The following is a 27,320-nucleotide window of genomic DNA, read 5'->3' on the forward strand; positions in this document are numbered from 1 at the left end:
TAGCTCCGACGCTCATAAGAATTCTATGAGCATTGGAGCTAATACGCCATGGCCGGTGATGAAAAAGCCTAACGTGGCTTCGTAAGAAGTGGGGGTAAAATTTTTAATCGCACGATTAATAGCGATTACAGTTTTTAAAAGCACAATTCATCGCATAAAGTGTCCCTCTCACATTTCCACCTCTACAGTGCAAAATATAGACAGCAAATGTAGATTCTCAAAACTGATACATTTCCGTTACTAAACTGAAAATAAAGTCTTTATTCTTACCTTTGTTGGCTGGTGATTTTATTTTTCGAATCATCTTTTTCCTTGTCTCTCTGGTTCTGCTTCCCCTCCGTCTGTATTCTGAACTCTGTTTACAGGGCCTCCTATCACCATTTTTCTTTCTCTCCTCCTCTCTTCTTCACTTAGAGGGAAATTCTCTAATCGGTGCCTAAGTAACACCCCCTCCCCTTTTTATAAAAGTATGAATTTTAGCGCCGGCTGGTGCACTGAATGCTCTGTGCTGCTCCGATGGTCATAGAATTCTTATGAGCGTCGGAGCAGTGCAGAGCATTCAGCACTCTGGCCAGCACTATATACCTCTTCCGTGCTTTTGTAAAAGGGGAGGGGGCGAATTAGCAAATGCCATTTGAAATGGCAATTAATATAAAATTTAAAGCTCCTACCTGCGCCTAAACAAAGCACCAGAATTGTACCTAATGCCACTATAGGTGTGGCTAACACTGGAAGTGGCGTTGTCAGTAGGCATCAATAGAGACATGATTCACATCAAAGATAGGCGCCAGAAATGTAAGCCTGGAAAACCCTGGCCTACATTTCCACGCCTATCTTTGCCAGAGGCACAATTCTTTAACCGGCATCATCATGTGATTGACACGCAGTAGGCGGCTGCCAACAACTCCGCCGGTTACAGAATCCAGGCCTTTATTGCCTAGCCTAATGGTTAGTGGAGAGGAGGGAACATTGATGCTTGACCTGAAAGGGGGTAGGAGGAGAGGACATGGATGCTGGACCCATAAATAGAGGAGAATGGGGATGAGAAAGTTCCCGTTGGGTTTTGTGGCTGCAAGGCCTTGGAGGTGAAGCTTTGGGCTGAGAACATCCTGGAAGCCAATAGCAGCTAAGTTTTTTATCTGTCTTCTATGCAAGATCCTGGACTGTAATGCTGTAGTGCTCATTTGTTCACTTGATCATGATTTTGGGTTGTGAGGCCTGGCGTGCTGTTTGATATCACTCTGCAGGCTATCATAGTGCTTTTTTCTACATTTTGTTGGGTGTGCAGGAGTGTTTTTTCTGAAGAAGTGGAGTTTTTTTTTGCCAGATGAAGCAGAACTGAGGCTTTTTCTTCACTTCTTTTTTCTTTTTCTTTCTTGCTGTTATATGTTGTGTGATTGGAGATTTGTGTGTGAGTAAGGCCTTTTAGTGTTGCAGAGGGGGTATCTGTTTCCATATGGGGTTTTGACATCGAGTAGAGTAGTGAGTTTAACTGACCCTGATCTCGAGTTGATGTGTTTAGGTGTTTGATAAAGAAGGAAACCCAGGCTAAAAAGGGGGATGAGGAGGAAGAGATGCTTGGCTGTAGAGAAAGAGAGATGCCAGACCATGGAGCGTAGGGAAGGGATTCATGGTGGAAGTGAGAGAGGTGGTGGATGGATGGGGTGCATGGACATGGATCACTGGACATGGATGCTGGACCTGCAAGTGGGGGTGAGGGGATGGTAGAGGAACAGAGAGTGACCAAGACCAGAAAAGGGATGGGAAGGGAGGAAGAGATTCTTAGCCAGTGGAGAGAGGGAGAGATAGATGCCAGATTAAGGGGGCCAAGGAGGGGATTCAGGGTGCAAGTGAAAGAGGGGTGGGATTTAGAGGGAGACAGTGAGGGAGGGAAAGGAGGTGGCTGGAACCTGAGAAAGGAAAAGGCTGGAAGGAATTTCAGGCCTCAGGATAGGAGAATTCTATACAAAACACTACAAATAAGCTTTGCAGAGTTTTGAAATATTGTGTGCAGAATTTTGCCAGGAGTAATAGATGGACCATCCTTATGTTCTTAAGGTGAGTTATTAAATAGCAAGTCATGTAAACAAGTACATAATAGTTTGTTAACTTTTGTGACTATATATACATTGAGTGGAAAAGAAATATCAAATATTGTCAACAACAATTTTGAAATCTTATAGTTATATCCTAATTTTAAAAATGTGAGTTTTGGATTGAGATTTTCCAAGAGTTAACAACGTGAAAGAATTGTTGAATCCAGCAGTTGTAAACATCCATATGAAAAAAATATTGAAATTGCTGGACACTACAAGTGTAGTTAGTGTGCTATTTGCGATATCACTTCAGACTAAACAATTTCAGAATCCTGGAGATAATAAGATAATTTATTTTAAATCTTTTACTACATGTGTACAGAGTACATTAACTATGTAGTAATTTTGTCCATATCCAAAAGTTTATATTGGTCTAACTTTGAGGAATTTGTGGACAAAAAATACAGTATAGTAAATAACAGCAGATAAAGACCCGAATGGGCCATCCAGTCTGCCTAACATTACCCTCTCTTTAAATTACTGATTTAATTTAAATTTTCCTTTTTCTGAGCCAGAACCCAAAACACTGCCCAGTATTGTGCTTAGGTTCCATCTAATGAAGTCTCCGTCAAAGCTCACTCCAGCCATCTAAATCATCCCAGCCCTTGAAGCCCACCCCAGCCCATCCTCAACCAAATGGCTATATACGGGCACAAACCGCAAGTCTTCCCCAGTACTGGCTTTATTTCTTCAATATATACCTTTATTTTCTGATTCGAGATCCTCTGTGTTCATCCCACGCTTTTTTGAACTCTGTCACCGTTTTCCTCTCCACCACCTCCCTCGGCAATGCATACCAGGCATCAACAACCCTCTCTGTAAAGAAGAATTTCCTTACATTACTCTTGAGTCTACCACCCCATAATTTCAAATTATGTCCTCTGGTTTTACTATTTTCCTTTCTCTGGAAAAGATTTTGTTCTATGTTAATACCTTTCAAATATTTTAACGTCTGAATCATATCTCCCGCCCCTCCTTTCCTCTAGGGTATACATTTTCAGGGCTTCCAATCTCTCCTCATACCTCTTTTGGCGCAAACCTCCTACAATTTTCATCACCCTCTTCTGTACCACTTCAAGTCTTATTATGTCCTTTGCCAGATACGGGCTTCAAAACTGAACACAATACTCCAAGTGGGGCCTCACCAATGATCCGTACAGGGGTATCAACACCTTCTTTCTTCTACTGGTTACATGTCTCTCTATACAGCATAGCATCCTTCTGGCAACAGCCACTACCTTGTCACACTGTTTCTTTGCCTTTAGATCTTCAGACACTGTCATCCCAAGGTCCCTCTCCCAATCATACAGTGGGCTGTTTTTGAACTGCTTTTTCAAGATAATTGGGCAGGATTATAAAAAGTATCTGGCAACACTGGTCCAAGGCTAGTCTGCAGGAGGAGGAAAAAATCCAACCACAGATGACGTAGGAATGATTTGAACTGACTGTTAGCTTGGCAACATAGGCAGAGTTCCCCCGAGGAAGATTTTATTGACTGAAACTCTCAAATTGAGGGAGAGCATTAGGAGTCCATTCAGTCTCACCAGCGCTGATGTTATATCAAATATTAAAAAGACCATATATATAGAGAAAAATTTTGTAATGCTGATAGTTGGTATTTTTTGGTACTTGCTGCTGTTGAGTGTAACAGGTGGAATAGAGACATTCTTCAATATTTGTAGGTGTATATGAGGGCAGGTGGTGTATAATGATTAAAGCTACGGTCCCAAGATGGGGATCTGAAATAATATGTTATAGGAGATCCTATGATCTGAGTATCATAAGCCTTATGATATACCCACCTTGCAGAGTTTATTATATCTAGTGGGATGTTAGACTATGAAAACAGTGCTTTATGAACAATATTACTAAACTAAACTAAACCTTGGGTTTATATACCGCACCATCTCCACGAATGCGGAGCTCGGCACGGTTTACAGGAAGAAAGATGAGAGAGGAACTACAGTGGAGAGATTAAAGAGTTAGGTGTAAAGGGGGAAGGTGAGAGGCCTAAGAGGGGGGAAGTGTTACAGTTTTGAGAATAGCCAGGTTTTTAGTGACTAATTTGAGTGACTATTTGCAAGGTTTTATTTTACTTCATGCACAGTCCTGCCCATTGATCTTGCATTAAAAAGAAGGAAGGGGGAGAAGAGAAATTTGTTTGTCAGAGTTCTAGATGAGATTAAATAGTACATTGTGTTTACCTAGGTAGACCACTGTAAAGTCCCCATCCTACTAAAACTGGTATAGGAGTTCCCCCAGAAGTAGCATGACACTCAAACAGATTATTTAAAGGGAAATTTTGCATTATTGTTACAAACCTGAGCTTCTACTACATTTGCTTTATACATATGTTTTTTTTGTCATTTAGCATACAATTAGCCACGTATTTCGTTAACTAGAAATAATTTGCTCTGACGAAGAGCTGGACAAAAATGATGCAGGGTTTGATTAGAACCAGTGGCGCCACAGCAAGATTATCCCCTCCAATCTAGCATGACTCATTCCATGAGAGCTGCTATACTCAGTCATTTCATTGGCTTCCCATCTGTTTCCCCAATACAATTTAAACTCTTAGGGCTAGATTCACAAAGCAAACTGATCATGTACCAATCAGTTTATGACCCCTTTACTATCAAATTTTCCTCAGTTCCCATTCACTAACCTCTCCAGCGATCCGCTTTGAATCCGTGCATGCAAATGAGGAGAAACGCATGCAAAGTAGGCAGGGACACAATTCACAACACATTTCACGATCCAACTGGGCTGGCCGATCAACTCCAGAAGCAACTGCTGGGGACCAGTCGCATACCTTCTTTTCCCACTCTCCAGCGCCGCCCTGCTCTCTGCTGCCTCGATCTCACTGTTTCAGGGGCTGCAGAAGCCGAAGTCCAAAAAGAAACTGCTAAGCCCAGAAAAGGGAACTCCATCTTTTAACCTACAATCCAGGACTTTCCCTGCTTCAGCTGCCTTCTTTACTCCAGTTCCAAAGTCAGGAACTTGCTCCTTTGCCTGCAAGACACTCCAATATCTTCTTTTCTTCTTTTTTACATTCATGGATTCTGTCTTCTACCCTGCATGATTTCCATACTATAGTGATCTCATGCTGCCTTCCGTGCAGTGCAAGCCTGCGGGTTTAAAGCGGGGCTGCACACCGCAGTGCAGCTCTGCTTTAAACCCACGGGCTCACACTGCACAGAAGGCGGCAGAGAGCAGGAGAGTCTGGGCGGCAAGATTGCCTGGAAGGGGGGAGCAGGAGAGCCAGCACGCGCAAAGGAAAAAGTTAATTTAAAAAAAAAAAGGTCGTGTCTCGAACAGGCATGCGCAGATCATCTACAGATGGTCTGCGCATGTGCACAGATCACACAACAGCGATCCATGCAGGCAGACGGGGGTGTTCCTCCGATTGCCCTATCTGCATATAGTGGTACCTCGGTTTACGAGTGCACCAGTTTGCGAGTGTTTTGCAAGACGAGCAAAGCATTTGCAAACTTGTTGCCTCGTAAACCGAGCTTACCTCGCAGTACGAGTGCCCCCCCCCCCGCGATCCGGCATCTCCCCCTCCGCTCGCGTTGCCCCCTTCCACCGCTATCCTAATTCCCCCCCCCCCCCCCGAGCAGTCAATGACACCCTTTACCCGACTTGGCACCAGTGCCGGTGCCCGAAGATCCTCCCTCTTCTGGCGCGGCCTGGGCTGGGTGGTGCATCGGAGATCCTCCTTCTTCTGGTCTGGGCTGGGCTGGGCTGGCTTTGAGCATTTGCGCATGCTCAAAGCCTTCTGGTCTCGCTCTCAATCTCGGAGAGAGCGAGACCAGAAGGCTTTGAGCATGCGCAAATGCTCAAAGCCAGTCCAGCCCAGCCCAGACCAGAAGAAGGAGGATCTCCGACGCACCGCCCAGCTGCGCCAGAAGAGGGAGGATCTTCGGGCACTGGCACTGGTGCCAAGTCGGGTAAAGGGTGTCATTGACTGCTCGGGAGGGGGGAAAGTAGGATCGCGGTAGAGGGGGGGCAACGCGAGCGGGGGGGATGCCGGTTCGCAGGGGGGGGGAAAGCTGGATCGCGGGGAGGGATTTGGAACAGCGTCAGATTCCTCAAGGGGGGGGGAGAATGGAGCAGCGCTGGTAGCCTCGTGGGGGGGGGGGGAGGAGGTAGAACCAATCAAAGCAGTTTCCCTTACTTCCTATGGGGAAACTTGCTTTGATATATGAGCAATTTGGTTTACGAGCATGCTTCTGGAATGAATTATGCTCGTAAACCAAGGTTCCACTGTATTTTTCTTTCCTGAATTTGTCGGACCTGCCCGGATCGGGCAGGTTAGTGAATCCGGGCCTTACTGTCCTACAAATACATTCACTCAGCTGCCCTCATTATCTCTCTTCACTTCTCTCCATCCCTGCGAGCTCTGCTCAACAGGTTAGTCCCTCCTCTCTTCTTTTCCTCTAACAACTCTGTCTTGCTGCGCTTATGCCTGGAACAAACTACCTGAATCCCTATGGAGGGCTCCATCTCTGGCAGTGTTCAAGTCCAAGTTAAAAGCCCACCTCTTTGAGCTTGCTCTCAACTCCTAACACTTCTCACCTTGGTTCTGCATCCCCAACCCTCTATGTCATGGTATGTCTGTCTGTCCAAGTTAGACTGTAAGCTCTTCGGAGCAGGGACTGTCTAATGTCAAAATGTACAGCGCTGCCTAAGCCCTTCAGCGCTATAGCAGAGTTAAACGGTTCATAGTCTAAAACGCGCGAGGACAAAGGCGTGCCAACAACTGAGCGCGGACAACTAAGCGCAGGACTTCATCGTGCTGAAGAAAAACCTTATTTTAAAGGGCTCCGACGGGGGGTGTTGGTGGGGAACCCCCCCCCCCCCCACACACACACTTTACTTAAAAGAGATCGCGCTGGCGTTGTGGGAGGTTTGGGGGGTTGTAACCCCCCTCATTATACTGGAAACTTAACTTTTTCTCTGTTTTTTAGGGAAAAAGTTAAGTTTTCAGAATAATGTGGGGGGACCCCCCAACATGGCAGCGTGAGGCAGGGCGATCCCTATTAAGTAGAGTGGCCCCCACCCCCCATCAGAGCCCTTTAAAATACGGGTTTTCTTCGGCGCGTTTAAACCCTGCGCTCAGTTGTCGCCGCATCTTTGTCCTCGCGCGCTTTTGACCCTTCCTGTTGATGTAGATAGGCCGCTGTCCAGGCCTACCTCGGTAATGAGACCTCGAACACTATATACTGGTTTCAATAAGTATATATTTATTTTATCAATCAATAACAGCTTACAAGAATAGATCAGATAGTATATAGCGTAACAGAAGGTGATGATCTCTAGGCCTAGAGGTCCTCTAATGTCTGTTCTGACCTCTCCCTTCTAAAGGCCTGGTTTTTATACATTTCTTAGTGGCCAACACCACGTTGGTTTACATCACATGATACATCCTTATTGGTTATTTACTTATGCATTACTGCCTAGCTACATTCATTTATTGGCTATTCTCCTCTACGTCATGTTATATGTCTACTCTGTTTTCCGTAAAGCCTACCTTTTCCCCGAAATGCCTGTTTCCCCACCATATTAGTATTTCCGAGCACAAGCCCCCCTCCCAACTTTAAACATCCCTGATACTTTCTATTAGATGATATTTCTTATGAATTCTTTCTTCTGAGAATTCTGTCTTCTGACCACGGTCTGTTTATCTCTTCATGGTATCTGGCTGGGTGGGCCTTGGTATAAAACCACAGCTAGCCCACAGCCTCAGGACCTGTTGCTTTTTCTCTAGCTTTATTCCTACAGTAGCTAATTGAACTCATAAAACAGTGTATTTCTCCATCTTTGCATGTTCTTCAGTTAATGGTGAAATATCTTTCCATAGTTAATCTACTGTTTCTATCATCTGCAGAGATAGATAAGGTAGATGTCAGTTGCAGGGGGTGAAGGCAGTTTTTCTGTAAAGAGCAAAGTGATCTTTGTCTTTTTCCCATCCCCCTTCACCTGACTAATGTCAGGACTTATCGGGATGTATCCAGAGCCTCCATGCTGTATTCTCTCTCATCCCCTCTTCAAAGCCCCGCCAAGTGGCTTTGACCCCTGTTCATTCGGTGGGGAGTTAGTTTGTATCAGAAACTGTACATTATGGGCCGGGGCTATGTGCTAGGAATCACCCATGGTAAAGGAAAGAGACAAGTACCCACCCTTGCTACGCTACTGAGGACAGAGCAGTATAACATGTCGCAGTGTACTTATTGCTTATAATACTAGACTAAGCAATCAATGATTCAGATATTGTGCGAAGCAGAAATTACATGGGCATTTAAGCTTCAAATAAATGACTTATACCTTTAGGGTTAGACTGCTGTGTTGGAAGCATCAGCATAGATGTAGTGGGGATAGGTGGTGACTCGTGGGAGGGGAAATCAGCTGCTGGTGTTTCATAGGGAGGTACATTAAAAATCAGTCAAGTCAAGATTATCAAAAATGTTGTGTATGGGTCTGTGTAGGAGTCTCTATTTCAACATTTGGGATAGTTCGGGCAACCAGGCATCTGCAGGGGTTCATAATTTAACCTGATACATTTTAATATATTCTCTCTTTATGGCTTCATCCTGTTATGAGCATACTACATCCAAAAGGGATGGTGGGATAAATTAACAAGTTAGATTATTTCCAAGCTCTTCCAAAACAGCTGGGATCAGTGCAGACTCGGCTGGGTCCAGACGCCAGGGGTGAAAGTCCAGGTAACCACATCAAATCTTACGTCATCATCCTTCAGCTGGGCTCATCACTTCTTCTTCACTGCAGTTCTCCTCAGCTTAGCAGCAAGAAAGGGAATGAAAAGAATCCAACTGGAGGGGAAAATAACTAGGGAGCTATTGTGGGAGTCAAAACAGGATGAAAATGCATAAAGTCACAATCAAGAATAACACATGAACTTGCAATAGGGCTGTTAGAAATAATTATCAACACATGAAAATATATATATGTACTAATACTGCATGAGTCCATTAAAGAGTTAAAGTGCAAATTAATAAGTCCATAATTAAAGCTGTAGAAGTTCAAGGTCATAAAGGTCATCCCGTCTTTGGTAACAACAGTCAGGAAGTCTTCGCTGGTAAGTCTAGGCATTTATCCAGTTTCTTCTCCGGTAGCAAGATCCTTCCGTTAGGGCTCATCCGTCATCGGGGTTTCATACGGTCGAAAATCTTTCTTCCAGCGATGATATTTCAAAATTGCATTAGTCCATAATTATGCAAATAAGTCATTAATAGATATTAAAAGGATGTAAACACGGATTCTCATGTAGCATACAGCTTCCTCTGATAGGCAATTGTCTTTGTGAAGTGATCCATAATTAATAAGGCAAAAATATCTGTACTGTATATATCATTTAACTTGATTCCAACAATACCTGAGCAATATTACTAACAGGATAAGTACAGCGTTAACAGATGACATACAAAAGAAAACAAAAACTTATCTGCTTTAATTCAGATAGGCTAAGGTCTAATATATGTATTGGCTGAATTATATTTGTCAGCCTAAGGGAGTTATAGTTACAATGGCATATGATGTTCAAAGGACAGGAGTAATATGCTAAACATAAATATGAATTAGCAAAGAGTCAAACCCAAGCAAAAGGATGGCTAAGATATAGCCTTAAACATATTAACACATAGGTTATATTGAAACATACTAAAATAAAGAGGATAAACCCTAAAAATTAAAATAAAATAGGATTTATGGGAGAAATGTCCTTCCCATGGGATTCTATCAAATCATGGGTTCAATTTTGTTTCTTTCACTAATATTCTGAATGTCAATCAGCAAAAAGACCTAAACTACAGTATTTTGAATTCCAATCAATAGGACTGGATATTTCCTTCAGCAACTTATTAGAAAAGTTCTTAAACAACAGTTAGAACCATTTTTTTTTTATAATAAAGCCAAACGCTAATTGCATTGTGTTAAACCAAAAAGTATTTCTGCGTGTATCAGAGAATATGTAAGAAAAAGAAGAAATAACATTTCTTTTACAAGTTCCAAGAAAAGGCAGAGAGAGAAAGACTGCTAGAAGTTTGGTTTTTTTTCCCGAAACTGTTATGATAAGTAAAGGAACAATAGTTTCCCTTTTATATTGCTGTTAACCGTGCAATGGGTTAACAGTACAGTACATGAAGAAAGCAGAAGTTACTTTCGCTTCGGTGTGTTAGCATGACATTAATTAATATTACCATTTGGGATAGAAGCGGATCATAAGAACCCTATGCAATATGTTCCAGTTATTGTAGAGACATGAATAATGAAAAAACAAAGAGAAAATAGCAACTGATAATTTCAAGTTAAAGAAATAAAGCACTACATTTCCCAGTGTCCCTAAACATAGACACATCAACCAGGAAGTAGCTCGGTATGTTTGTGTAACGGAAAAAAAGAAGAAGAAGCATAACTCCTTTCTTAAACTTTGATCACAGACAAAGAATAAGGTTTGAAATCGTTGTGGTGAGTAGTAAAAAAATTAAATCTTCTTTCATTATATTGGTAATTATAGTGAGCGCTCATAAATGGAAATCCACTTGTATTTCCATAAACACTGAAATTAACACAGGGCACAATACAACAGATAATGACTCATAGTAACATAAAAGACTGTAACGCTGAAAAATAGACAGACATTAATTGCTAGCAAGTATTAAGGGAGTCCCCCTCTTGTATAATTCAAGTGCACTGTAGTTTTTCCTAACTCTAGAAAACAAATGATCGTTAGTAATGGGAAAAGTGAGGTGATGGGAAACGCCCATAATAAAAATCCCAGACCTAGAAAGACAAAGGGTGCGTTTATTTTTATATTGTCAGTTATACTTAATGCCTGTCAGTTATTTGGTTAGACATAAACACTTGTCACGAATTCTTCCTATTTACGTACACTATCCTTATATATTCCCTTCATTTCCAATCCAACATAACACTTTCTATTGAAAACGATAGTGATCCAAATCATTTCTGTAATTTCGTTCTTCTCTTTCTCAAAAACAATCCTTTATAATCCAGCAAACTTATATGAAATAAATAATTGTTTAATGAAAGCTTATGGTAACATTGAAACGCAGTTAAAATATATACTTCCTCTTTCAGTCTCATTCACTCTCATCCCCCTCACCCCCCCAATTTTTTTTTTCGGTCGTGACCACAAAAGAACAGGAAACAAAAAACCCACGAGAGCAATGCTTTCGCTGTCTCACAAAGCGCCATATGTTACACAGGTCAGTACACAAGCGACAGCTAGCATAAACGGAAGAATAAAGGAAGCCTGTAGACAGCATGACAAGCTGAAAATATTACAGTAAAACACAGACTCAGAGCTATGCCAAGGCTAGAAGACCCCTCTTGTTGGTAGCAAAGAAATAAACCCATAAAAACAGAACTAATATGCCAAAACCCATACAAAATAGTGGCCATACATGATAATACTACATCAGAAGGGGCTAGGTAACACAAAGCACAATGCAGAGAAGAGATGTATACTTTCGGCTCAACAATGGTAGGAAATATGGGGGCAAAAGGAGGAACAGGATTGTCTAAGTAACAGCTTAACAGAAGATCAAGCGGGAACAGGCAAGAGAAAGAGAAGCTAGGGCTAGGGGCACAAGACAAATAACTGGCTAGCACTGGCAGCCAGAGAAGTATAAGACAAGGGGATTCCTAAGGTCATATAGAGCAGGGGGAGAGATCAGACATAGCGGGCTCCGAGACAAAAACACTACTTAAGCACAGTTTCCTGGAAAGTGGGGGAAGGTGGGGAACGGGGTGCATTGCTGTTGAATAGTTTCACAGATATCATCTAATGCCTGAGAGATAGTGGCCCACGGACAGGGGAGTAACGACCAGTATGTGTTGTAAGAGTGCGATCTGCCTGTCATTGCACTTGGTGTGCAAAGGGAGGTAGAGAGACAGGGTAAGGGTTAGGAGTATATGCTGGGGAGAGAAAAGGGGCAGTTGCCAGTGGCAGAGAGTGATACAAACGGGAGGATTGAGACGCTAGCAGCAAAAGTGGAGAAGCAGGAGAAGAAGGGGGTGGGAGACTGCAGGAGCAGGCAACATGGGAGAAATAAACAATATATCCAACTACAAAGTTTACAAACTAATGAGTTTAAAAATAAAACTAATAAGAATACTTACAAAATGATGCAATGTGATCACAGAAGAGCAGGTACCTTCGTAACAATAACTCAGGCGTGGCCAGAGACCACAGAAACAGCATAACCACCAGTCAAAGCTGGTTCAACAGTCACACCATAACAGTGATAGTTTGATATAGCAGAGGAAATGTCAGGCGTGGCCCAAGACCATAAGAAATAAAGAAAAGAATTTAACCAGCAAACGAATCAGTGTCTGTACCAAAAAAAAGAAAAATTAAGGAGAGTAAAAAGAAGGCATATAACGGAAGTGTTAGTGGGTGACAACACAGCTGCGCTGAGACTATACCTAAACACCGGCTACCCGACCCGCCAGTAATTGATCAACTATTAATTACCTACGTATGTATACATTAACTACACCCTGAACTGACTACATAACCTGCCAACTATAATGGATTCTGATTCCTATCCTAACCTATGGACTGACTACCACCCACCAGTCATAAACATATTTACATATATCCTAATTCTTAAACAATTCCTAAACTATGGACTGACTACCACCCACCAGTCATAAACATATATACACATATCCTAATTCTTAAACAATTCCTAAACTATGGACTGACTACCACCCACCAGTCAAAAGCATATATACATATATGTGTATATTCGGACTCATAAACTATCAATTTTGGACCATAGACTGACTATCCAACCTGCCAGTCTATACAGGACCCGTAGGACAGCTAGGGATGGTAGCCCGGTCCCAGGCGAATTGACATGAAATCCTGCACCAGGGTCCGAGATAGTCCAAAGCTGACGCCACAGGGCCTGTGTAATGACAAACAAACAGGATTAGTAAGAAAAGAGAAAGCAGTATTTAAGGCAGACCACATTCCATTGCTGGCTTTAAACTAGAAAAAGAAAGAAAAAACCGCATAAAAGGGGAAGTAAAATAACACAGCAAATCTGCAAGAAAATAAGGAAGTTTAGGTAGAGACACTGCATAAGTACAAGCAGGCAACCCAGAAACACACTTTTGGCCAAAAGTAATGGAGAGGCAATCTGACAAGCAGAGTATAGGCCTTCAATCCAGTGAGGTCTCTAAAAGGGGCATGTTCCCTTTATTTCACGTCGGGGTCACCACTGATGTAGATAGGCCGCTGTCCAGGCCTACCTCGGTAATGAGACCTCGAACACTATATACTGGTTTCAATAAGTATATATTTATTTTATCAATCAATAACAGCTTACAAGAATAGATCAGATAGTATATAGCGTAACAGAAGGTGATGATCTCTAGGCCTAGAGGTCCTCTAATGTCTGTTCTGACCTCTCCCTTCTAAAGGCCTGGTTTTTATACATTTCTTAGTGGCCAACACCACGTTGGTTTACATCACATGATACATCCTTATTGGTTATTTACTTATGCATTACTGCCTAGCTACATTCATTTATTGGCTATTCTCCTCTACGTCATGTTATATGTCTACTCTGTTTTCCGTAAAGCCTACCTTTTCCCCGAAATGCCTGTTTCCCCACCATATTAGTATTTCCGAGCACAAGCCCCCCTCCCAACTTTAAACATCCCTGATACTTTCTATTAGATGATATTTCTTATGAATTCTTTCTTCTGAGAATTCTGTCTTCTGACCACGGTCTGTTTTTCTCTTCATGGTATCTGGCTGGGTGGGCCTTGGTGTAAAACCACAGCTAGCCCACAGCCTCAGGACCTGTTGCTTTTTCTCTAGCTTTATTCCTACAGTAGCTAATTGAACTCATAAAACAGTGTATTTCTCCATCTTTGCATGTTCTTCAGTTAATGGTGAAATATCTTTCCATAGTTAATCTACTGTTTCTATCATCTGCAGAGATAGATAAGGTAGATGTCAGTTGCAGGGGGTGAAGGCAGTTTTTCTGTAAAGAGCAAAGTGATCTTTGTCTTTTTCCCATCCCCCTTCACCTGACTAATGTCAGGACTTATCGGGATGTATCCAGAGCCTCCATGCTGTATTCTCTCTCACTGTTAAAGAGGGGAAGGGGTAAAACGCGGACCTGACGGACCTCGCGGATCTGAACCCGTACGGCCTTAAAAATCTGAGGTCCGTGTCGGTCCGTGTCCTGCCGCTTGTAGTTTCTGTCGCTGACAGACCTTGATGAGATGTTTGCACTGACGGATCCGTCTCAGCATAGGGAGGGAAAAGTGTTAGGATCCGTCAGCGCTAAAAATCTCTTTGAGGTCTGTCAGAGCCAAAGACTAGTGCTGGACTTTGGAGACTTCTTTTCCATAACGCACGTCCAAAATCTATGCCCCCGCTCTCTTGGCTTCTGCTCTGCCGCTCCAGCACTAGTCTCTGGCTCTGACAGACCTCGAAGAGATTTTTAGCGCTGACGGATCCTAACACTTTTCCCTCCCTATGCTGAGACGGATCCGTCAGCGCTCAAATCTCAATCAAAGTCTGTCAGCGACAGAAACTACAAGCGGCAGGGACACGGACCGACACGGACCTCAGATTTTTAAGGCCGTACGGGTTTAGATCCGCGAGGTCCGCGAGGTCCGCGTTTTACCCCTTCCTGTTAGAGAGTACTGGTAGTAGTATCAAAACACCGCGAGACTTTGCAATATGGTTCGATATTTGGGCTTCCTAAGTTCTCGAAGTATTAGAGATCCAGCGCACTCACACAGTGGCACGTGTTTGCCGGTTTTGCAGAGCAGGTTCTTTAGTAGACTGAGGAGGCCGCTGAGGTTCCGCCGCCACCAGCACGTTTTCGGTCAATGCGACAGGAAATGGCGTCAAAACGCGGAGATAAGTTAGCGCTAATGAAGGTAAAATACTGTGTTGGTGACCTTGGGCAGGATGTATTTTTTGTCCCCCACGGGAACGCTTAAGGAAAACCAAGCAACTTGCTTTCTCACTAGAGACGTGTTTTTGTTATGAGAACCCCGAATCTGGCCGTTTTCTTTTGCAAATTCTGTCTTTCATTCTTCATTTGACTAAGATAAAATTATATGGGTTTTGGTCAGCTTGGTGAGCTGATTATCTCTTGTTTCTGATGCTTGAAATGCAATGTGAATGCTGAGGCTTTATCTCCACCGTATTTGAGACAGTAAAGCCCATGAAAACGACATGGTTTTTTTTTTTTCTGGTATCAATTTTAAAAGGTGGCATTTTCTAGGTAAAGCTTTTAATGGAATACAAAACCGTGAGTAGTATGCAGTTTGGCAAAGTCATGAAGACCAGAGAACAGTCAAGAAAGGGATTTGCAAGAGAATTTCAAACGAATTTTAATTGCTGGCACACATTTGAAAAAGAAAAATAACAGTGACCTATCTATACATGGAAGACGAGGGGGGTGCAGCTCGGTGGCACCCACTTTTCTGGGAGGAGGGGCTGGCCAGCCTAGCCTGTCAGGACCGGGTCTTTGGGGAAGGAGGGTAGTGGTAGCAGTGTCCCGGTGAGACCTCAATCTCTCCATGGGGGAAGACCAGGAGGATTTGGTCTGCGGGGAGGGGAAATTTCTTTTTCAGCTGAAAATATACTTGTTTATAATGCCAAAACACAAACTCATATTTCGGGTTTGTTTTGATACCGAAGTAATCTAATGGTTAGATTACCAACCTGAGAGCTAGCTCCTTGTGTTCTTGGGCAAGTATGAGAATTTAACCCTCCATTGCTTCAGGTACAAACTTAGATTGTGAATACTCAAGGGACAGAAAAATACCTACTTTGATTATTGGGCTTGCAGGTGGTATATAATAAATAGAATTTTGTTGTAGCAAGGAGTAATTTGATCATACATAAGAATTGCCGCTGCTGGGTCAGACCAGTGGCCCATCCTGCCCGGCAGTCCGCTCACGCAGCGGCCCCCAGGTCAAAGACCAGTGCTCTAAATGAGTCCAGCCTCACCTACATACGTCCCAGTTTAGCAGGAACTTGTCCAGCTTAGTCTTGAAACTCTAGAGCAGCGGTCTCAAACACGTGGCCCCCCAAGGACTATTTTGCGGCCTGCGATCTGTTCTCGCCTAAAGCAGGGGTCCCCAATCTGTTTCCCTTCCCACTGCTCTCCCCCAAGCTGCCGCAATCGGGGAACAGGCCAGCGCCAAGGTCTTAACTCTCCCTGCTTATCTTCCCCCAGCTCGGAGCCAACCAATTCTCGCCACCCGATGTCAATTCTAACGTCGGGGAGGAAGTTCCAGGCCAGCCAATCGCTGCCTGGCTGGCCTGGAAGTTCCTCCCCGACGTTAGAATTGACGTCGGGTGGCGTGAATTGGTCAGCCCCGTGCTGGGGAAGATAAGCAGGGAGAGTTAAGACCTCAGCGCTGGCCTGTTCCCCGATTGTGGCGGCGGCAGCCTGTTCCCTGATTGCGGCGGTGGCAGCCTGTTCCCGAATGGTGGTGGCTTGGGGGAGGGCAGGGAGAAGTAAAGAAAGAAAAGGGGACAGGGAGATAGAAAGAAAGAAGGGAAACGGGACACAGACAGAAAGGGGCATGGAGAGAGAAAGACTGAAAGAAAGAAAGGGCATGGAGAAAGAAAGGGGGCACGGAGAGAGAGAGAAAGACAGACATATAGAAAGAATGGGGGCATGGATAGAGAGAGAAAGAAAGAAGGGGGCAGAGTGAAAGAAATAAAAAGTTGGGGGAGGGAAGGAGACAGATGCCAGACCAGGGGGAAGGAAGGAAGGAGGGAGGGAGAGAAAGGAAAGAAATAGAAGTTGCTTACCTGTAACGGTAGTTCTCCTTGGACAGATGGATCTTACAGCCACACAAGAAGGTGACGTCCCCGTGACGGAGCCGACCCGGCAGTCTAAAAGCTGCAAAGCTAAAGAGCTTTGCGCATGTGCCCGCCCTCCCCCCTACAGGGTCCCACCCCGCACCATAAAAGCACACCCCCAACCGGCAAAACACAGTTAGGTATAAAGCTGGCGGCAACAATAGGGGAGGCTGGGCGGGATTGTGTGGCTGTAAGATCCATCTGTCCAAGGAGAACTACCGTTACAGGTAAGCAACTTCTATTTCTCCCTGGACAGGGATCTTACAGCCACACAAGAAGGTGCCTCCCGAGCTGAAGGTAACAGAATAACCACATGATATAAATAATAATAAAGATCTGTTACCTGAGACGGAGAGGAGGAGGGAAGTTGACGCCTCATAAAGCCGCTTGCAGGACCGTAGAACCCAGAGATGCATCTGCGCCGGATTCCACGTCAAGGCAGTAGTGCTTGGCAAAGGTATGGATCCTGGACCAGGTAGCCGCTCGACAGATCTCTTGGAGAGGCGTGAGGCGGAGGTTAGCCCAGGTGGTAGCCATAGCTCGGAGGTCATGAGCCGTGACATGCGGAGGGATCTCCTGAAGAGCAGGCCCCGGGGCGGAGGCGTAACAGTACGCAATGAGCTGGGTAATCCAAGAGGATAATGTCAATTTCGAAACCGGTCTAGGAGAGGAAGCCGGACGGATGGAGAGGAACAACTGAGACGGGCGTTGAAGAGTCGCAGTTCTGTCCAAATAGAGGCGGAGAGCTCTGGCACAGTCCAGTGTGTGGAGTCGTTCGGCCTCCGGTGAAGGGTGGGGGGGTGGATGAAAAGTAGGCAGCACAATGGATTGATTCAAATGGAAGGCTGAAACCACCTTGGGTAGGAATTTTGGATGAGTCCGTAACAGCACTTTGTCATGAAGAAATTGGGTATATGGACTATAAGATACCAAGGCATGGAGTTCTCCAATTCTGCGAGCCGAGGTAATAGCTACCAGGAATAGAGTCTTCCAGGTAAGGAATTTGAGTGGTGCAACAGAGATAGGTTCAAATGGGGGAACCATGAGAGCCTGCAGTACTAGGTTGAGATCCCAGACCGGCACCGGAGGTCGGAGGGGGGGATGCAGCCGAAGAAGTCCTTTGAAGAAGCGCTTGACCACAGGATGGCGCGCCAGGGAGACCGTGTCCACGGGGTCGTGGTACACTGAGATGGCCACCAGATGAAGGCGAATGGAGTTGTAGGATAATCCGTCGGTTTGCAGGGAAGCAAGGTAACGGAGGACCTGAGCCAAGGGCGAGGTGCTGGGGTGAACTCGACGGTTGGAGCACCAGCGCTGGAAACGGGACCACTTGGCGGAGTAGGAGCGTTGAGTCGCCGGAGCTCTGGAGGCAAGAAGGATGTGTAGGACCTCCGGAGGGAAGGCAGAGTCCCCAGTCAGTGTGGGAGCAGAAGCCAGGCTGTTAGTTTGAGAGACGGAAGGTTGGGATGAAGCAATTGACCGTCGTCTTGAGTGAGAAGATCCGGGAACTGTGGTAGAATCCAAGGAGCCTGAGAAGCCCGGTTTAGGAGGACGGGGAACCAGGCTTGTCGCGGCCAATACGGAGTGATGAGGATCAGGGAGGCATTGTCTGCGATGGCCTTTTGAAGGACTTTCCCAATCAGAGGAATCGGAGGAAAGGCATAGAGGAGAAGCGGAGACCAGTGGAGGAGGAACGCATCGTCTGCCAGACAGGTTGGTTCTCCGTACCTGGAGCAAAATCTGGGATATTTGGCGTTCGTCTGGGATGCAAATAGGTCGACGTGAGGAGTGCCCCATTTTGCGAAAAGCTTTTGCGTAACTGTGCTCTGAAGCGACCATTCGTGAGGACTGAGTTGTCTGCTGAGTCTGTCTGCCAGCTGGTTGTCCGTACCTGGAAGGTAGACCGCCTGCAGGGTGGAGTGGAGCTGGAGAGCGAGGTTCCAAATGGAGACTGCTTCGCGGGATAGGTGAGAGGAGCCCATTCCCCCTTGTTTGTTCAAATAGAACATGGCAACCTGGTTGTCGGTGCGGATTCGGATGATCTGACTGTGTAAGTGGTGTTGGAACACCTGCAGGGCAAGATGGATGGCATGCAGTTCCAGGAAGTTGATGCTGCAACGAGACAATGCGGGGGACCAGGTGCCCTGCGTGGACCAAGAGAGGAGATGAGCGCCCCAGCCTTTCTTGGAGGCATCCGTTGTGATGGTGACCGTCGGCTGAGGAGGATGAAACGGAAGCCCGTGGGAGAGGGGATCCACGTGAAACCACCATTGCAAGTCCTGAAGCACTCGGGGCGTTAATTGAAGTTGCGTGGAAAGAGGCTGAAGGAACTGGTTCCAATGGTTTTTGAGAAACCATTGGATAGGTCTCATCTTTAGGCGAGCAAATTGTAATACTTGCACTGTGGCCGCCATATGTCCTAGTAAGGTGAGAACGTCCTTGGCTGTGACCCAGAGCCCTGGGTACCAGTGGGACATGAGCTGTTGGATGACTTGAGCTCGCAGTGACGGGAGGAAAACCATAGTCTGCTGAGTCTGAAAGGTTGCCCCGATGAATTGCAGTGATTGAGAAGGGAGGAGATGGGACTTTGGAAAATTGAGGAGAAATCCCAACTGTAGAAGGAGGTTGACGGTTTGGCTCAAAGCGTGGCGGGCGAGGCAGGGCGTCATATCTGAAATGAGCCAGTCGTCCAGGTAAGGGAAGATGGACAGGCCCTGTTTGCGCAGATGTGCTACTATGGGGATGACACATTTGGAAAAGACCCTTGGTGCTGACGAGAGGCCAAAGGGGAGAACCGTGTACTGGTAGTGAAGGTTCTGAAACACAAACCGGAGGTATTGCCTGTGAGAGGGATGTATGGGAATATGCAGATAGGCATCCTGAAGGTCTATGGACGTGAGCCAAGCGTCGGTCTGGAGCAGAGGAGCAATGGCGGAGATCGAGAGCATGCGGAACCTTTCCTTTAATATGAATTTGTTTAGGTTCCGTAGGTCCAAAATCGGGCGAACGCCTCCCGTCTTCTTCGGTATGAGGAAGTATCGGGAATAGAACCCCTGGCCCCACTGGTGTTCGGGAACTGGCTCTACGGCCCGAATGTCCAGCAATCGAGACAGCTCCTGTTGTAAAGGAAGCAGGTGAGATGGTTGGAGGGACTGGTGGGACGGGGGGCACCAAGGAGGAGGAGCCAGAAAGCGAATGCGGTATCCATGTTGAATGATGCGCAAGACCCAGGTGTCTGTGGTTATGTCCCGCCAGGTCTGGAGAAAAAACCTCAACCGACCTCCCACTGGGACAGTGGGGAGGGGAGGGTTGTCAAAAAGAGGGCTGGGGCTTCTGGCCCGCGGGCTGAGCGGGTTTAGGAGAGCGACGGTCTCTGGGGGCCCTGTTGGAGGATTGCTGTCGATAGGGTCGAAATTGCTTCTGCGGATATGGAGCAAACTGTCTGGCAGAAGAAAAGGACTTCCTGGGCTGGAACAGCCGTTGAGAAGGTAATTGCTTCTTAAAGGGCTGTTTTGAGTGATGTGCAGTATCCTCCTCCAGAGCATCCAGTGTGGTGCAATCCTCTTTAAGCCCCTCAATAAGATCCTTAACCTTGTCTCCGAACAAGCTGTCACCGAGACAAGGAGCATCCGCCACCTTCGCATGAATGTCCACCCCCAGTTTAGAGCATTGCAACCATGCCAGTCTGCGGGTGGAAATACCTGTAGCCGCTCCCCTCATAGCGGTGTCAAAGGCATCGTCAGCTGCCCGGATAAGGTTCTTGGAGCATTCCTCGAAGTTGGAGAGGACAGCATTAAAAGCCTCCTGTGTGGGTACCGGTAAGGTCTCGACCAGTTTTCTCATATCCTCCATGTTAGAATAGAGGTATTGGGTGTAGAAGAACTGATGGATGGCAATTCGCCCAGACAGCATGGAGTTTTGGTAAGCTCGTTTACCCATGGAGTCCATGATGCGCATCTCTCGTACCGGTGGAGTGGATGCAAAGTCCTTGGAGGATTTGGATTTGCGCAAGGCAGAGCGGACCACCAGGGATTGGTGAGGGAGTTGAGTTTTGCCAAACCCCGCCACATCCTGGACTTTGTATTTATGTTCCAAACTGCGTTTCGTGACTCGGGACGAGTATGGAGTGTTCCAGATAGCTGTCTGAGAATCAGCCAGAGTAGCATGAAGGGGCAAAGAGATCACCTCTTTTGGAATGTGAAGATACTTAAGGACCTGAAGTCTCTGTTCCCGGGGATCCGGCTGGGTTGTGGCGGTTAATTGTAGAGAGGACGCCATCTTGGAAAGGAAGCGTGGGTAGGAGGTGTCTTCCGGGGGTGACGACCTATCTCGCTCAGATGGGGTGTCGTCATGAGCCAGAGAAGAGAGCAGGGGATCCGTCTGCAGATCAGGCGAGAGTGAGCGCGAGGAGGAAGCATAGTAGGATTCCAGCTCCGCCGCCATAGAAGAGGTAGTGGAAACAGAGTCCGACAGATGGGCATCATGCTGAACCTGAGGTGAGGATGTAAGCTGAGTGCCCTGTTCAATCGGCTAAGCGGAGAGTAGTGGAGGAGATGCAGAAAGCAGTTGCTGTTGCTGAAAGAGCTGGAAAAGTTGAAAAAGTTCAGGCTGCATCAGAAGCTGAGGCTGGAGCTGGGGAGGATCCTGGGCTGGAGCAGTAGCAGCAGACAGTGTAGGAGGAGAGCCCTGGGAGGAGGAGGAACTAGAGGAAAGCAGTTGTTTAGATGTCCTCTTTAGTTTCCTGGGTGGGCTGGCTGAAGCAGAGTGTGGATGCCGGTCTGGGGAGGCAAAACGCTGGGCTGCAGGCTTTTCAGCAAAGGGAGCACGGTGCCGATGGCTGGAGGCAGTCGGTGCCGATGGCGGGACCGAGAGACAGCGATCCTGCCGTGATTGGCCAGTGGGAGCAGTCACTGAGCCAATCGGCAGTAGAGGAGCAAGGGAGCCAATAGGGAGCGTCCCAGCGTGTTACGTCATCGGTCCTGACGAGACACACGTGGGGGACGCTGGTGCCTGAGCTGGTTTGCGGATCACCAGCTTCGGTACCTTGGGAGGTGGTCCCTGCGGCTCCGATGCCCCTTGCAGGCAGGCGGAGGGGAGAGCGGAGGCCGCGTTAGGGATTTCAAGCTCCTTAAGTTTTAGTGCTCGGATTTTAAGCAAGTGTTTGTTTAGTTTAGCGCAGTGAGCGCAGGAAGAAGTCCGGTGGTGGGGGCCCAGACAACGGATGCACGAGGCGTGGTGGTCAGTCGCCGACATCTTTGCTGAGCACGTGGAGCAGCGTTTAAACCCAGGTTTGGCTTTTTCAGGCATCTTAAACCAGAGCGCTGCTAGATCAAATTCGAGTGGAAGAGAAATGTTTGTTTAATAAGTTGAAGTGATAAGGGAACGGGGAAACCCCGTTAAGACTACCGAGTCGGGCTAAATCACGGAAACTTTTAAAACTGTGTTTTGCCGGTTGGGGGTGTGCTTTTATGGTGCGGGGTGGGACCCTGTAGGGGGGAGGGCGGGCACATGCGCAAAGCTCTTTAGCTTTGCAGCTTTTAGACTGCCGGGTCGGCTCCGTCACGGGGACGTCACCTTCTTGTGTGGCTGTAAGATCCCTGTCCAGGGAAAAAGAGATGTCAGACCATGGAAATAGGGACAGAAGAAGAGAGAGATAGAAGGGAAGGTAAGACATGGAAATGTAGATTTTGAAAAGAATGCAGAAAAATTGAATATTAATGCCAAGATGGATGCAAGGCAGAAAGTGAAGACGGAGAGAAAACCAGTCAAAGGACAAGAAGACCCTGGAAACATAGTTAAATGCACAGAAAAATAAAGTCATCAGACAACAAAGGTAGGGAAAATGACTTTATTTTCAATATAGTGATTGAAATGTGTCAGTTTTGAGAAAGGAAAGATATTAAACTTTAGATGTGAGGGCTGCAGAAAAAATAGGGTACTTGGAGGGCCGCAGAAGTTAATGATAATTTTGCATAAGGTAAAACTCTTTATAGTTTATAAATCTTTCCTTTAACTGTTAAAGTAAAGATTTATAAACTATAAAGAGTTTTACCTCATGCAAAGTTGTCATTTCTTTAATAAGACATTAACTATTTTTTCTGCGGCCCTCCAAGTACCTACAAATCCAAAATATGGCCCCACTAAGGGTTTGAGTTTGAGACCACTGCCCTAGAGGGTGTTTTCCCCTACAACAGACTCCGGAAGAGCGTGTCAGTCTTTGCAGGGCCAATGTCCTTTTCCCTCCCTATGTTAGGACTGCTTTGCTACATCCCACTAGTCTCTGGAATCATCTGCTGCTGGCGCTAAGGAAGGAAAAATTATATCTTACTTGCTAATTCTACTTCCTTTAGCCAGAACAGATGAATCCAGAGCCCCACCCTATATGTAATTTGCACTTTTTTTTTTCTTACTAGAGGTTTTGCAGTATTTCACATTGTTGCAAACAAACACGATGGCATATAAAGTCTAAATGGTCCATCCAGTCTGCCCATCTGCAGTAACCAATATCTCTTCCTCTCTCCAAGACCACATGACTATCCCAGGCTTTCTTGAAATCAGCCACAGTCTCTCTCTCCACAACCTCTATTGAGAGACTATTTAATGCATCTACCGCCATTTCTGTAGAAAATTATTTCCTTAGATTACAGTATTTTCTCGCATATAACGCGCAAGTTATACATGGTTTTTACGTACCGTGCATACCCTTGCGCGTTATACGCGTGAGCGCGTTGTACAAAATTTTTTTTACATAGTTTCCCCCCCCCCCCGACGCCCGATTCATCACCCAGAAGGAGCGCTCGCACTCCCACCCCGAAGGACCGCTCGCACCCCCACCTGATGGACCGCTCGCACCCCCACAGCCTCCCCCCTCCCCCATGGAGAAGCTGTCTACCTTGTTTCCGGATGCCAGCGCAGCTGCTTCCTCTGCCGGCGGTCCTGCCCCTTCTCAGAGCCCTGTGCTGCGCTGCTTCCTCTTCAGGCGGTCCCGCCCTTTCTCTGACATCAGATGAGGAAGCAGCGCAGCAGGGCTCAGAGAAGGGGCGGGACCGCCGGCAGAGGAAACAGCTGGGCTCGCTGGCATTCGGAAACAAGGTAGACAGCTTCTCCATGGGGGGGGGAGGCTGTGGGGGTGCGAGCAGTCCTTCGGGTGGGGGTGCGAGCGCTCCTTCCGGGTGATGAATCGGGGGGGGGGGGCATCAGGCTTTCAGGATGGGGACAGGACTTCAAGGGGGGTCAGGACTTCAAGGGGGACAGGCAGACCTTCAAGGGGGGACAGGACTTCAAGGGGGACAGGCAGACCTTCAAGGGGGGACAGGACTTCAAGGGGGACAGGCAGACCTTCAAGGGGGGACAGGACTTCAAGGGGGACAGGCAGACCGAAGGGGGTGAAAAAGCTATAAAATAAACCCACTAGCGTGTCAATGTGTTGAGAGGAAGAGGTGGTCTGGGAAATTCTGCTGAGAAAACTCCTGGTCCATTTCCACCCCCCAGTTACCCTAGTCCACTCCACTCAACTGGTTCACACACTGAGTGGGTCTTTGGGTGTTGTTCCTGGGATCTCTTTCAGTGGTTTGTCAGTATCTCCTTGTGGTCCAAGGAAGGAAACTTTGTTAACCTTAGCATTGACCTTCAGAATATATTTGTAACAGTGCTGCTTGTGTGGCATTACCGTAGGCTATGTAGTGATGGAAAGAAAAAAACAGACCTTTGCACATTTTTGCACTAGGTATATGGTATAGGTATATAGGTATAGGTATTCCTGCACAGCTAAGTCCTTGTGAAGTTACGGTACCTTGTTCTTTCTGTATTTGACATCTAGCATGGTCTCTGTTTGGAAGGAATGATTTAAGTTATGGTAAAAGCAGATAGTGTTGCTGGTTTTAAAAAGGTTTGGACAAATTCCTGGAGGAAATGTCCATAGTCTGTTATTAAGACATGGGGGAAGCGTATGCTTGCCCTGGATCGGTAGCATGGAATGTTGTTATTCTTTAGGTTTTGACCAGGTATTTAGTGACCTGGATTGGCTACCATGAGAATGGGCTACAGGGCATGATGGACCATTGGACTGACCCAGTTAGGCTATTCTTATGTTCTCATCTGTAGGGGCCTTTGTTTTCACTTCTTATTTTAATGTATCTTTTTCTGGGAACTTAACAGTGTTTTTTATAATGGGAACAAAAATGGACATAGGAGAACTCACGCACCATTCACACACCCTCCAACCAAAAACGTCAAAAGAAAAAAACTGTTCATTCTTATAAACAACCGTATAACTTTTAATCTACAGTTAGTGAGTATGAATTCAGCAACAAGAACAGAAATCACATGTTCATTCTTATAAACTATAACATTAACTGGTAGATCAAATGAAGTATCGAGGACAAAATAATCTAAATACAGTTACTGTAGTTACGGTAAAGTTGTACGGTAAATAAACAAAGTTTACAGGTTTATTCAGTCATCATCATCACAGTCATCTGAATCCTTGAATCCATCAAAATCTGAATTGTCATCATCATCATTAAATAAAGTGAGCACGGCCTGCAGACGATCCTCGTTTATTTCTGGAGTGATATCGTCATCGTCGTCGTCATCATCGCTGATATCCGTGTTGTTGCCTCCTTCCGCTGCACTGGTAGTAGCCGTAGTGTCATTGGTTTTATAAACAATGCCCGCTTTTTAAAATCCGTTTACAATAGTATTTGGTGTTATTTTGTCCCATGCTGAAGCCACCCACTTGCAGACTTCTGTGAAAGTTGCCCGCTTCAGCCGCCCCGCGGGTGTGTACTCGTGCGTGCCGCTCTGCATCCACTGCTCCCACTCCTTTCTAACAAAAGTCTTGAATGGATGATTCACTGCGATGTCAAGTGGCTGCAGCTTACACGTCAGGCCTCCAGGTATCACAGCGATGTGGGCACGAGTAGAATTAATGTAGGCCTGAACATTTTTTTCTTTGTGGGCAGCCATGGCATCCAAAATTAACAAGGATTTTTTTGCAAAGAATCCACCCTGTCTTGCCCTAAAGCATTTATCTATCCACAATCTCATTACGTCGCAGTCCATCCATCCCTTCTTGTTGCAGTGCACAACCACACTGGTGGGCAGCTTTTCACGGGGCATAGTGACCCTTTTGAAAATGAGCATGGGCTTTAACTTAACCCCGCTAGCTGAGCAACCAAGAACTACTGTAAAACACGTTCTTTCATGCCCAGTTGTGGTGATGGCAACAGATTTAGTACCTGTGGGGGCTACGGTTCTTGTCGGTGGAATGTCGAATGCCATTGGAATTTCATCCATGTTGATGACGTCCTTTGCAGTGATGCCAAGTTCAGATATTTCTTTGGCGACAAAGTCACGGAAATCAATCAATTTTTGTTGCCAGTCATCCGGAAGTCGCTGGCCAACAGTTGTTCTCATTCTAACTGATAGTCCGTTCCTTTTCATAAATTTTGAGATCCATGTGAAGCCAGCTTTGAAGTCGGGTATTCCTCTTCCATTGGCAAGTAGTTTTGCCTTCATCTGAATCGCAACAGTAGAGACTGATTCATTTTGTTCCCTTCTCTCCAGAATCCACTGCTTCAAGTCATCCTCCAGCTGAGGCCATTTTGGTTTGGCCCCACGACGAGCCCGTTTGCGCGGATTGCATTTCTCCAGTTCCTTCTTATCTTTTCTCCATTCACATACCGATGTTTCTCCAACATCGAACTCTCTAGCTGCGGCCCGGTTGCCTATTTCCTCAGCTTTCGCAACGACTTTAAGCTTAAAGTCCTCTGTATATGACTTTCGTCTCATTCCTTCCATTATGGCGGTAAATTTAAATTTAATTGATAAACTCTACTACCGGGTAGATAAATACAGAATACCAATCTGAAGAGATCAAATTACTGAAATGTGGGTTCTACATGCAGCATTAATCTTTTATAGGCTTACCCAAAGGCTGAGATGCTGTTGTAAAGGCAAAATGGTATTTACTGGGCAAATTACAAGGCCAGATAGAGGGGGGACAAAGCCACATGGTCAAAAGCACACCGTGACAAAGGCCCGCCTTGGTGACAGATCAAAAGCGCGCTCCGACAACCTGGCGCAGAAAACTGAGCGGCAAGCATGCTCAGACCATCTTCTTTGTCTGTAGATGGTCTGCGCATGCTTACAGAGCGGCAAGCAGGACAGGGCGGCGAAACGAGCAGGTGGGACCAGAGGAGACTCGGGGCAGGGCTGGAAACGAGCAGGCGGGACCAGAGGAGACTCGGGGCAGGGCTGGAAACGAGCAGGCGGGACCAGAGGAGAATCGGGGCAGGGCTGGAAACGAGCAGGCGGGGCCAGAG

At 46.1% G+C, this 27,320-nt stretch overlaps 1 protein-coding gene across 5 annotated transcripts in view; it reads left to right on the forward strand.

Annotated features, from left to right (window-relative positions):
* Positions 1-14,887: 14,887 nt before the first annotated feature.
* The window catches only part of LOC117360536 (SAP domain-containing ribonucleoprotein-like), a 179,429-nt gene continuing 166,996 nt past the window's right edge, over positions 14,888-27,320 (forward strand). For 3 of the 5 annotated variants that reach the window (XM_033944434.1, XM_033944435.1, XM_033944431.1), the window contains exon 1: positions 14,888-15,050. In XM_033944434.1, the coding sequence (XP_033800325.1) occupies positions 15,000-15,050 (51 nt within the window). In that variant the 5' untranslated portion in view covers positions 14,888-14,999. Of the gene's footprint in view, positions 15,051-15,119; positions 15,401-27,320 lie in introns of those variants that run through there. The other 2 variants (XM_033944433.1, XM_033944432.1) reach the window with 2 other exon arrangements.

This window comes from Geotrypetes seraphini, chromosome 5 (assembly GCF_902459505.1).
Source record: "Geotrypetes seraphini chromosome 5, aGeoSer1.1, whole genome shotgun sequence".
NCBI classification, from domain to species: Eukaryota; Metazoa; Chordata; class Amphibia; order Gymnophiona; family Dermophiidae; genus Geotrypetes; species Geotrypetes seraphini.